Here is a 13,029-nt window from a genome sequence, read left to right as displayed (position 1 = left end):
TTTCAGGGGTTTCTTTTATACACTACCTTTCAAAAGTTTGGGGTCAGTTAGAAATGTCCTTGTTTTTGAAAGAAAAGCTCATTCTTTGTCCATTAAAATAACATCAAATATTTCTAGAGCTCCAACCTTTTGATCTGAAGGGCACTGACATGATGACTTGACCTCATTTTTTTCTCCAAGTTCTGATGCCATGTTCAAAACATCTGGGAACTCTGAAATCTCTTACTTTCGACCTTAGTGCATTCAAATTAACAGGAATTCTGAGATAATCGTACCGCCTGGGAAAAATCTTTTTGAACTGTCATTCAACTCGAAAATCCAAGTCAGAAACTCTGTTATCTTTCAAGAGCTCCGAATTTCTGACTTGAAGATCCATGACGTCATGACCTCGTTTTTTTCAGAGTTCCCAGTTGTCTTGAACGCACCATCAATAGGATGTCTATGGACATTTCACAATCAAATTTGCTCAACTTACTCAACAGGTTAGGCCAATTAACGTAGCAAGTTAGGGGACTGAGTATGTTCTCCTAAGATACTTCGAAAATCACTTTGTATCGAAGTGGCGAGAAAAGAGCCCGTCCCCAGATAGGGTACACTTGTGCTTCCTCGCCATCAGACGGCTATCGAGGAGGGGAGGACTTTCTACATTTGCCAACTAAGGAATTTGAAACACTCATCGACCACGGTTTCCGGGTCACGGAGGAGAGAGGACGGACTAAATTAAAACATCCCTATGAGAAATGTAATGTAATTGCTTCACAGGGATCATACAGGGGGATCTCCATTAGCCAATCCGATTGCATATAATTTGAATACAAGGTACATGCTTTTAAATATGATTGGCTCCCGGTCGTGAAGACAAGTATTAGACAAGTACTGTGGGAGTGGTCTAGTTGCTGTAAGTATGTGAGATATTAGAGAGAGATAGGAATCCCATCGGACAATGAATGGAAGACGCCCCACTAAGCAGACTGTCTACCAATCGCGTTTACGTTGTCATCCCGCGTCACTTGGTTGTTAAGACAATCGTCTCGCAATCTCTTCTCAAAATCAGAGTATGAGTCGACTAATCTTGTAATTTTGTAGTTCTTATTCACTAAATTTATGCTAATGTTGGGTTTTTGAGCTAGCACCCAATTGATTCCCATTCGCTTGCCTTGTCACAGAATGCATTGTGCAAAATGGACATTAATGCGAATCCAATAGAGTTTCCCATCTCCTCAAAAGTATCTCTGGGCGCATCAACGTTACACGTCCATGCTGACATCTGGAATGGTGCAGTTGGGTAAATAAATAGTGCAGTGCGTCGAAGTACTCGTGAATTGTATTGGTTACCCTTTGCTGTGTCATATCAATATTGCCACTAATACATGAGTTGTGTTACCTAGCCTACAGCCAGTATGTTGATCGGATGCCGGAGAGAAGGACGTCAATCCACCAGACTGAAGGTAGCACTCATGCTCTTAGTATTCATTTGTCAATTCGTCCATGTTCTCAGCGAAAAGGTGAGTAATGATGAATTAAATAATTATTGACCTATACTAATTGTTATACTACTTAATAAATACAATGTATTAGTGTAGCCTAGCTGATTATGATAAGCCTGTACAAGAGTCTGATACAATACCCGTTGCCCTATAGTCTCCCTCTGCTCTGACTGTTGTGGAGAGCCCTGAGGCCAGCCTGGAGGGTGAGGAGGATGCCCACGTGGAAGAGGGAGATTCTGAGGATTTGGATGTGTTCCATCCAACAGATAAGTGGAAGACTCTCAAACCAGGTGATTGCTAAAGCAGAAACGCACATGTGCCTTTATTACACGGTAGTGTACTGGAGATTAAGGTCTATGGCAGAATCAAAGGTATTCACTGTACAATTTTGGCATTGTTCAGGTCATGGGGTCCCAAGGGGCTCTCAAGTAAGGCTCAACCTCCAGACTGGACAGAGGGAGGTCAAACTTGGGGAACACCAGACTCTCAAATACCAGATAGATGGACAAAGGTATGAGTTGAGGATCCTATTGAAATTTGTATATCAAGCATATGAAACACCGTCTAAAAACGTTGCCATATAGCTATTGTACGTTATAGATGGCCACACACACACACACTACTATGTTTGCCTGAGATTACATCAGACTCACTACAGTCTTTGCTCTCTGTGAGTCAGACAGGGGAAGGAGAACACACAGGGCCCATCTGTCAGTGCTGAGGAGCTGAAGAAGGCTATGAAAAATATCAAAGAAGGAGTGGATCCCAAAACCAGTGACAAAGAAGAGACGGTTTGCCCTGATTTGATGGATCTGTAGTTTCTTACCACAGTGGAAACAAGTGGCTGTGATAAGAGCCTAATGCATCTGTGATCCCATCTGTCTTTGATTGTTATCTTGGTCCCAAACCTGTGTGTATGTGTTCAGGAGGCTCTCAGGGCCCAGTTTCATACCATGGATGAGCTGAAAAAAGACATGGTCAGGCTAGACATGCTGATGGAGTCAGACTTCCAGATTATGAGTAGACTGGTGTCCCAATTCAACAGCTCTAACGCCACTGTGGAAGAGAAGGTTAAAGCTCTACATGACTTAGAGTACCTTGTTCATCAGGTGAGGCCCCCCAAGCATGGGATGTTTTTGTATATACCAAGAATCGGGGAGGAGAAACAACACCTCTTTTACATAGGTTAACATAAACACACAAAATAACTTTCATTGGATTCTAGTAATGGAGTTATAATTACGGTTTCCTTTCTTGTTATGTCTTGTCAGGTGGACAATGCACAGAACCTGGCATCTAGGGGAGGGTTGAAGCTTGTGGTTGATGCATTGAACAGCACAGACTATCGACTTCAAGAGAGTGCTTCTTTCGTTCTGGGATCAGCTCTATCAAGGTATAGCAGTCTTCATTAACCCATTTCCAACTGTCGAATTCTAAATACCAGCCAAAAGACAGCCTGTTTTTGTTTGTATTTGTGTGTGTGTGGTCAGTAACATTATCATTCACTATCTTCTTTCTAGTAACCCGGTGGTGCAGGTGGAGGCAATTGAAAGTGGTACCCTTCAGAAGCTGTTAATGTTACTTGCCACTCCACGACCCATGTCTGTTAAAAAGAGGGCAAGTCCTGTTCCCACATTATAAAATTCACTCATAATACATTTTTATTTTAGAATCAGTCCAGTATATCTAGCAGGATTAATAGTCCCGTCTTTAGCAGAGACACTCGATGGCTTTCAATTTAATGCTGCAAGGTTTCATCACATCTGTCTTCAAATACGTTTTAGAATCTGAACAGAATTTAGCTCTTACAATCACTTGTAAATAATCATTTTCTTCCTGGCACTTAACTAAGGCTAATATTTGCCTGTATACAGGCGTTGTTTGCTCTGGCCTGTTTGCTACGTCACTGCCCCTTTGCCCAAAGCCACTTCCTGAAGCTGGGTGGGCTGCAAGTGTTGGGGGATATTTTCCGAGCATCTGGAGGTGGGGCTGTCCGTGTGAGGATTGTAACCATACTCTATGATATGATCAACGAAAAGGTGAGGGGTGCTCTTTACGAAAACCTTGCCAATAATACAAGGCTAGTCTTGTGAAATCAAATGTATGTGAATGGCATGAATGTCATTCTCTATTCTAGGAGCTGATCTCTCAGACTGGACTTGACCCCATCCCAGATGCATCTCACAATGAGCGTTTGCGGCAGTATGCGCAGGTCTCCCTCCAGCCACTTTTGGCAGAGCAAGGCTGGTGCAGTCTGGTACCTGAACTGTTGGCCTCCCCAGAGCACGACTGGAAGGAAAAGGCCCTGAGAACTATCCTGGCCATGATGCCTCACTGCCAGACTCAGTATCGAAAGGATTACGCCCTGTCTTTCTCCCTCAGCGCCCTACAGGAGCAGTACCAGGAGCTGGTGCTCACAGAGCAGGTCCTCGGTGACGAGGATGGGTACTTTGGGGAGATCCTGGCTCTGTTGGAGACTGTGGTGCTGAAACTGAAACAAGTATAGGGCTTGGTGAAAACCCTTATCAAAGGACAATTTAAAAAACAAGGATGTAGGATTACAGAAATGCGTTCGAAGTTTTGCGGCTGTGTGATAGGGTCAAATCAAATTTGATTTGTCACATACACATGGTTAGCAGATGTTAATGCGAGCGTAGCGAAATGCTTGTGCTTCTAGTTCACAGATTTGCAAATCACAAGGTTGCCTTTCGTTTGCTTAGCCTTCCTTACACCTTTTTTCTGCATCTGTGATGCATCATGCCTTGGCTTGTGTCTCAAAATAAGGCTTTCCAGTCCTCCCTGAGGAATGCATTCAGCTGGGCTAAAAGACAGTATTTCTCCTTATACGGCATTTGTGTTCCTTGTTCAGTGTCCTCCATCTATCTTGTTAGTGGATTGTCCACTGTGATACTAGTGTGCCTAGTCAGTGCCTGCTGTAAGCAGTAATGAAATCTGAGCTATTTCCATACTTCCCTATGGGGTTTCATGAGAGACTGTACAGGTTCATGTTTCGTCATTTTATTAGTTTAAGGGTTTCCACTGATTTGGAAAGCCAATGTCCAGTCAGTGATACTCTTCATTGCACTGCATCATTGCGGCAGGAAGGAAAGGCATCCAGAGAGAATTCTTGTGCCTCGCACATGCCTGCATGCTTGACCAAGACTTTCTTGTGTTTGAACCTGTCAAAAAGAGATGTGTTCTGTCAACTGCTTAAAATAGAAGGTTCAAATGTGGCACCTTCAATTCCAAAAAGCACGATTGAATGTAAAATGGTAAACAGAAACTTTGAGAATTATTGAGCATAATATTGAGTCTAGCTCTCAAATACACACAATTTATTCTAATGATTTGAAATGTCTTAACTGATGTCTAAGTTATTTGTTTACTATGTATTTTGTTTACTTGTTTGATAAGAATAAATCCATTGGGTAAAGGCACTGCTAATAATCTGCCTTAAACTGAGACTTTAATTTTTTTTTTTACAAACCCTACAAAATATCTAGCCACTGTCCGTAGATACGATGGGTGTGTAGGAGGCACATCTCCTTATCTGTTTTTAGAACAAAGTAACAAAGTTGCCTCACCAAAACTGTGGTGATATTGGGAGGTCAGTGTCATTGATTCAAGGTGCACCTGCGCCATCTTATTTGTACATGTTTCTGGTTAATATTGTCTTATTCATGTAATGCCCAACCTTACTGTTTTGTCTGTCTCCAACTTTGCCAGTTTTTGCTGGTGACTGAAGTGGCTCAATGACTGCATCAATCTTTGATATTCTATAAGGAATTATTATCTTTCAGAAACTATTTACAGTAAGTAAATAACCTCACCCTTGTGCTTTATACTTACATCTTTAGTCCATAACAGGACATGTATAGCCTATAGTAGGATAGAATTGTTCCTATTATACCTATCAAATGTATTTACAGAAGGTAAATATCCTTGTGCTTTATACTTCCATACAGTACCGGTCAAAAGTTTGGACACACCTACTCATGCCAGGGTTTTTTAGTTATTTTTACTATTTTTTTACATTGTAGAATAATAGTGAAGACAGTAACCAAAAAACTGTTAAACAAATCAATCTATTTCATATGTGAGATTCTTCAAAGGTGCCACTTTACCTTGACAGCTTTGCACACTCTTGGCATTCTCTCAACCAGCTTCACGAGATAGTCACCTGGAATGCATTTCAATTAACAGGTGTGTCGCCTTAAGTTAATTTGTGGAATTTATTTCCTTAATGCTTTTGAGCCAATCAGTTGTGTTGTGACAAGGTGGGGGGGTAAAACAGAAGATAGCCCTATTTGGTAAAAGTCCATATTATGGCAAGTAGAGCTCAAATAAGCAAAGAGAAACGACAGTCCATCATTACTTGAAGGTCATCATTACATGAAGGTCAGTCAATTCAGAAAATGTCAAGAACTTTGAAAGTTTCTTCAAGTGCAGTCGCAAAAACCATCAAGCGCTATGTTGAAACTGGCTCTCGTGAGGACAGCGACAGGAATGGAAGACCCAGAGTCTGCTGGGTCTCTGCTGCAGAGGATAAGTTCATTAGAGTTACCAGCCTCAGAAATTGCAGCCCAAATAAATGCTTCACAGAGTTCAAGGAACTGACACATCTCAACTGTTCAGAAGAGACTGTGAATCAGGCCTTTGTGGTTGAATTGCTGAAAAGAAACCACTACTAAAGGGCACCAATAAGAAGAGACTTGCTTGGGCCAAGAAACATGAGCAATGGACATTATCAAATCAAATCAAATATATTTATATAGCCCTTCGTACATCAGCTGATATCTCAAAGTGCTGTACAGAAACCCTGCCTAATACCCCAAAAAGCAAGCAATGCAGGTGTAGAAGCACAGTGGCTAGGAAAAACTCCCTAGAAAGGCCAAAACATAGGAAGAAACCTAGAGAGGAACCAGGCTATGTGGGGTGGCCAGTCCTCTTCTGGCTGTGCCGGGTGGAGATTATAACAGAACATGGCCAAGATGTTCCAATGTTCATAAATTACCAGCATGGTCGAATAATAAAAAGGCAGAACAGTTGAAACTGGAGCAGCAGCACGGCCAGGTGGACCGGGGACAGCAAGGAGTCATCATGTCAGGTAGTCCTGGGGCATGGTCCTAGGGCTCAGGTCAGTTGAAACTGGAGCAGCAGCATGGCCTGGTGGACTGGGGACAGCAAGGAGTCATCATGTCAGGTAGTCCTGGGGCATGGTCCTAGGGCTCAGGTCCTCCGAGAGAGAGAATTAGAGAAAGCACACTTAAATTCACACAGGACACCGAATAGGACAGGAGAAGTACTCCAGATATAACAAACTGACCCTAGCCCCCCGACACATAAACTACTGCAGCATAAATACTGGAGGCTGAGACAGGAGGGGTCAGGAGACACTGTGGCCCCATCCGAGGACACCCCCGGACAGGGTCAAACAGGAAGGATATAACCCCACCCACTTTGCCAAAGCACAGCCCCCACACCACTAGAGGGATATCTTCAACCACCAACTTACCATCCTGAGACAAGGCTGAGTATAGCCCACATAGATCTCCGCCATGGCACAACCCAAGGGGGGGCGCCAACCCAGACAGGATGACCACATCAGTGAATCAACCCACTCAGGTGACGCACCCCTTCCAGGGACGGCATGAGAGAGCCCCAGTAAGCCAGTGACTCAGCCCCTGTAATAGGGTTAGAGGCATAGAATCCCAGTGGAATGAGGGAAACCGGCCAGGCAGAGACAGCAAGGGCGGTTCGTTGCTCCAGAGCCTTTCCGTTCACCTTCCCACTCCTGGGCCAGACTACACTCATATGACCCACTGAAGAGATGAGTCTTCAGCAAAGACTTAAAGGTTGAGACCGAGTATGCGTCTCTGACATGGGTAGGCAGACCGTTCCATAAAAATGGAGCTCTATAGGAGAAAGCCCTGCCTCCAGCTGTTTGCTTAGAAATTCTAGGGTCAATTAGGAGGCCTGCGTCTTGTGACCGTAGCGTACGTGTAGGTATGTACGGCAGGACCAAATCAGAGAGATAGGTAGGAGCAAGCCCATGTAATGCTTTGTAGGTTAGCAGTAAAACCTTGAAATCAGCCCTTGCTTTGACAGGAAGCCAGTGTAGGGAGGCTAGCACTGGAGTAATATGATCAAGTTTTTTGGTTTTAGTCAGGATTCTAGCAGCCGTATTTAGCACTAACTGAAGTTTATTTAGTGCTTTATCCGGGTAGCCGGAAAGTAGAGCATTGCAGTAGTCTAACCTAGAAGTGACAAAAGCATGGATTAATTTTTCTGCATAATTTTTTGGACAGAAAGTTTCTGATATTTGCAATGGTATGTAGATGGAAAAAAGCTGTCCTTGAAATGGTCTTGATATGTTCTTCAAAAGAGAGATCAGGGTTCAGAGTAACGCCGAGGTCCTTCACAGTTTTATTTGAGACGACTGTACAACCATTAAGATTAATTAGACCAGTGGAAATTTGTCCTTTGGTCTGAGGTCCAAATTGGAGATTTTTGGTTCCAACCGCCGTGTGTTTGTGAGACGCGGTGTGGGTGAATGGATGATAATCCGCATGTGTATTTCCCACCGTGAAGCATGGAGGAGGAGATGTAATGGTGTGTGTGTGCTTTGCTGGTGATACTGTGATTTATTTCAAATTCAATGCACACTTAACCAGCATGGCATATCGCTGCAGAATGCTATCTGTTTTGAGCTTAGTGGGGCTATCATTTGTTTTTCAACAGGACAATGACCCAACACACCTCCAGGCTGTGTAAGGGCTATTTTACCAAGAAAGAGAGTGATGGAGTGCTGCATCAGAAGACCTCGCCATCACAATCACCCGAACTCAACCCAATTGATATGGTTTGGGATGAGTCGGACCGCAGAGTGAAGGAAAAGCAGCCATCAAATGCTCAGGAAAAGAATTCCAGGTGAAGCTGGTTGAGGGAATACCAAGAGTGTGCAAAGCTGTCATCAAGGCAAATGGTGGCTATTTGAAGAATATCACTTTTTTGGCTACTGAATGATTCCATATGTGTTATTTCATGGTCTTGATGTCTTCACTATTATTCAGCAATGTAAAAAAAAACATTCAAACCCTAGAATGAGTAGGTGTTTCTAAAATGTTTGACCTGTAGTTTAAGGTCTTCGTCGTATCTGAGCCTAAACCACAGCCCAAGCAGCCCTGGACTTGCCCACTGGATTTCCTTTTCCAGTGGCTGTGGTTGAATCCTTCCTTCACTGGCTATCTGTTGCGCAGCATTTGGTCACTTCTTGCTGAAATTGAAATGCTGTGTGTTGAAGTACTTGCAATTGAGTTGAGGACCTGCAGCACCCATCACAATATATCAGATGGCATATCCACCTTTAAAGACTTTCAGGGCAATTACTTTAGACTGAGATGTGAAGTTCCAAGCAGAAATGTTGATTGACAAGAATAAAATGCTCCCTCCAGTGACGACTCTAGTAGGCTTATACACATGGACTACTGTATATTCTTAAAATTGACAACATTACCAGCAATTATGCATGTGGTTATAAGAATGAAGATAAACAATAATAATGATTTTGAAAAATTGGATAACTTGACATACTCAACTCTGTCACAGTCTCACAACCCTGTTATGATCAAACAAGTACCAGGGTTGAGTGGGAAACTCAAAATGGCCAAAGCTCCTCATTTGGTGACGAAAGGGAGACCACATGGCATGCATGAAATTAAGAAATTAGAATACTATTACTTATCTTTATTTCATGTAACAGAGTTGAGTTGTTGAGCTCGACGACCCCAATCTAACAATACATATCGATGAAATATAGATATCAAATCATTTGATCACTTTCGTGTCTTTGCACCAACAACACCTCTGCCACGCTGATCCTCAACATGTGTGCCCCACAAGGGTGGGTGATCAGCTCCCTCCTGTACTACCTGTTCACCCATGATTGCGTGGCCATGCACGTCTCCAACTCAATCATCAAGTTTGCTGACGACACAACAGTGGTAGGCCTGATTACCAACAACGACGAGACAGCCTACAGGGAGGAGATGAGGGCCCTGGCAGAGTGGTGCCAGGAAAATAACCTCTCCCTCAACGTTAACAAAACAAAGGAGCTGATTTTGGACTTCAGGAGACAGCAGAGAGAGCATGACAGGGCCACAGTGGTGAGGGTGAAAAGCTTCAAATTCCTCGCAGTGCACACCACTGACAACCTGAAATGGTCCTTTCACACAGATAGTGTGGTGAAGAAGGCACAACAGCACCTCTTCAACCTCAGGACGCTGAAGAAATTTGGCTTGGCCACTAAGACCCTCAAGAACTTCTACAGATGCAACATTCAGCGCATCCTGTCAGGCTGTATCATCGCCTGGTATGGCAATTGCACCATCCGCAACTGTAAAGCTCTCCAAAGGATGGTGCGTTCAGCCCAGCGCATCACTGTGGCCACACTGCCTGCCCCCCAGGACATCTAGAGCACTTGGTGTCACAGGAAGGCTAAGAAGATCATCAAGAACCTCTCACCTGAGCCATGGCCTGTTCACCCCGCTACCATCTAGAAGGCGGGGACAGTATTGGTGTATCAAAGCTGGGACCAAGAGACTGAAAAACAGCTTCCACCTCCATTACACACTCAAATAGTCACCACTAGCTGGCCTCCGCCCAGTACCCTGCCCTGATCCTTAGTCACTGTTACTAGCCGGCTATCACCTGCTACTCTACCCTACTTCTTAGAGACTGTTGCCCTAGGTACATAGTCAGTGAACACTGGTCACTTGAATAATGTTTACATACTGTTTTACACACTTCATATGTGTATTCTAGTCAAGGCTCATCCTATATAACTACTGCTGTACACACCTTATCTATCCATATACTGTCAATACACACCATTATATAAATACAGTATATAAACTCAGCAAAAAAAGAAACGTCCCTTTTTCAGGACCCTGTCTTTCAAAGATAATTGGTAAAAATACAAATAACTTAACAGATCTTCTTTGTAAAGGGTTTTAACACTGTTTCCCATGCTTGTTCAATGAACCATAAACAATTAATGTGCATGCACCTGTGCAAAGATTAAGACACTAACAGCTTACAGACGGTAGGCAATTAAGGTCACAGTTATGAAAACTTAGGACACTAAAGAGGCCTTTCTACTGACTGAAAAACACCAAAAGAAAGATGTCCAGGGTCCCTGCTCATCTGTTTGAACGTGCCTTAGGCATAATGCAAGGAGGCATGAGGACTGCAGATGTGGCCAGGGCAATAAATTGCCATGTCTGTACTGTGAGACGCCTAAGGGAGACAGGACAGACAGCTGATTGTTGTCACAGTGGCAGACCATGTGTAACAACACCTGCACAGGATCGGTACATCCGAACATCACATCTGCGGGACAGGTACAGGATGCCAACAACAACTGCCCGAGTTACACCAGGAACTCACAATCCCTCCATCAGTGCTCAGCCTGTCCGCAATAAGCTGAAACAGGCTGGACTGAGTGCTTGTAGGCCTGTTGTAAGCCAGGTCCTCACCAGATATCACCGGCAACAACATTGTCTGTGGGCACAAACCCATGGTCGCTGGACCAGACAGGCATGGCAAAAAGTGCTCTTCACTGATGATTTGCGGTTTTGTCTCACCAAGGGTGATGGTCGGATTCACGTTTATCGTCAAAGGAATGAGCGTTACACCGAGGCCTGTACTCTGGAGTGGGATCGATTTGGAGGTGGAGGGTCCGTCATGGTCTGGGGCAGTGTGTCACAGCATCATCGGACTGAGCTTGTTGTCATTGCAGGCAATCAATGCTGTGCGTTACAGGGAAGACATCCTCCTTCCTCATGTGGTACCCTTCCTGCAGGCTCATCCTGACATGACCCTCCAGCATAACAATGCCACCAGCCATACTGCTTGTTCTGTGCATGATTTCCTTCAAGACAGGAATGTCAGTGTTCTGCCATGGCCCAGAAATGTCTGAGAACTTGCAGGTGCCTTGGTGGAAGAGTGGGGTAACATCTCACAGCAAGAACTGGCAAATCTGGTGCAATCCATTGTAACGGATGTCGTCTGGAGATAGAGAGGAGGACCAAGGTGCAGCGTGGTAAGTGTTCATGTCTTTTTAATAAATAAACTGAACACTGGAACAAAACAATAAATGATGTGAACAAAACGAAACAGTACCGTGTGGCCCAAACACTCACACTGAAACAAACACCCACAAACCAAAAGTGAAACCCAGGCTACCTAAGTATGATTCTCAATCTGGGACAACAATTGACAGCTGCCTCTGATTGAGAACCATACTAGGCCGCACTCAAAAACCAATATAGAAAAACAAACATAGACTGCCCACCCCAACTCACGCCCTGACCTTACTAAAACAAAGATCAAAAACAAAGGAACTAAGGTCAGAACGTGACATCCATGAGGTGGAGATGTACATAATCATTTCGCTGCACCCACAATAACATCTGCAAAATATGCATACACAACAATACTATTTTATTGTATTCTTGTTCTTCCGACACAGCACACACTCAGTGGTGTAAATGTGGCCATCGCTTCCACACACAGTATCAAACTCTCTGGAGCCCTTGCTGCCTTCGTACACCTCGTACTGGGGCTATTTTAGGGAGGGGAAGGGCAGTCATTACTTTAATAGTGCTTTTTACAGACACACCCTCATATATATATATTGTAAAGACATTGTTTCCATAGAGTAACTCTTTCCTGATGTATCTCACCTCTCCAGGCTGTGGGGGTGTCACTTAGTGGTGAAAACTGTACAATTGAAGAAGAAAGTAAAGGGTTTTCACTTTTTCCTTTCAGTATGGATAAAAGGTTGGCTGATTGTTCAGATGCATGTTGCTGAACAACTGTGAACAGATGCCTTTTTGTTATTGATATTTGAAACAAGAGATAACATTCTACTTCTTTAAAGACCTTATAGTTTTCTATTCTTCTGGGAAGGTTTTTCCGCTAGATGTTGGAACAAGAGCATTAGTAAGGTCAGGCAATGACGTTAGACGATTTGGCCTGGATTGCAGTCGGCAGTCCAATTAATCCCAAAGGTGTTCAATGGGGTTGAGGTCAGGGTTCTGTGCAGGACAGTCAAGTTCTTTCACACAAATCTCAACAAACCATTTCTGTATGGACCTTGTATTGTGCACAGGGGCATTGTTATGCTGAAACAGGAAGGGGCCTTCCCCTAACTGTTGCAACAAAGTCGGAAGTACAGAATCGTCTAAAATATCACTGCATGCTGTAGCGTTACCATTTCCCTTCACTAGACCTAAAGGGCCTAGCCCGAACCATGAAAAACAGCCCCAGATTATTATTCCTCCTCCACCAAACTTTGCAGTTGGCAGTGTGCATTCAGGCAGGTAGCGTTTTCCTTGCATCCGCCAAACCCAGATCTGTCTGTCAGACTGCCAGATGGTGAAGGGTGATTCATCACTCCAGAGAACACTACTCCAGAGTCCAATGGTGGCAAGCTTTACACCACTCCAGCCAACGCTTGGCATTGCACATGATGATCTTA

The 13,029-nt window shown here is 43.8% G+C and overlaps 1 protein-coding gene across 2 annotated transcripts; it reads left to right on the top strand.

Moving 5' to 3' along the window:
• Positions 1-587: 587 nt before the first annotated feature.
• On the top strand, positions 588-4,934 carry LOC123994033 (nucleotide exchange factor SIL1-like). Of its 2 annotated transcripts, none has more exons than XM_046296513.1 (10): positions 588-1,285; positions 1,389-1,448; positions 1,642-1,777; positions 1,890-1,998; positions 2,167-2,278; positions 2,414-2,596; positions 2,759-2,880; positions 3,008-3,104; positions 3,362-3,526; positions 3,625-4,934. In XM_046296513.1, exons 2-10 carry the CDS (start codon positions 1,401-1,403, stop codon positions 3,991-3,993), a joined length of 1,341 nt encoding a protein of 446 aa, XP_046152469.1. In that variant the 5' UTR covers positions 588-1,285; positions 1,389-1,400; the 3' UTR covers positions 3,994-4,934. The 2 variants fall into 2 exon arrangements, with proteins under 2 accessions (XP_046152469.1, XP_046152468.1); XM_046296512.1 differs by having other exon boundaries at positions 590-1,285; positions 1,389-1,505.
• The last annotated feature ends 8,095 nt before the right edge of the window (positions 4,935-13,029 follow it).

This window comes from Oncorhynchus gorbuscha, linkage group LG13 (genome assembly GCF_021184085.1).
Source record: "Oncorhynchus gorbuscha isolate QuinsamMale2020 ecotype Even-year linkage group LG13, OgorEven_v1.0, whole genome shotgun sequence".
Lineage (NCBI taxonomy): Eukaryota > Metazoa > Chordata > Actinopteri > Salmoniformes > Salmonidae > Oncorhynchus > Oncorhynchus gorbuscha.
Note: the sequence above shows the minus strand (reverse complement) of the source record. Positions and strands in the feature narration are given on the sequence as shown.

Coding starts and splice junctions, on each gene's coding strand:
- LOC123994033 (XM_046296512.1), top strand. CDS start 1,401: ATGTTGATCGGATGCCGGAGAGAAGGACGTCAATCCACCAGACTGAAG. Junction 2,597..2,758: donor TAGAGTACCTTGTTCATCAG/GTGAGGCCCCCC, acceptor ATGTCTTGTCAG/GTGGACAATGCACAGAACCT. Junction 3,527..3,624: donor ATGATATGATCAACGAAAAG/GTGAGGGGTGCT, acceptor TCTCTATTCTAG/GAGCTGATCTCTCAGACTGG.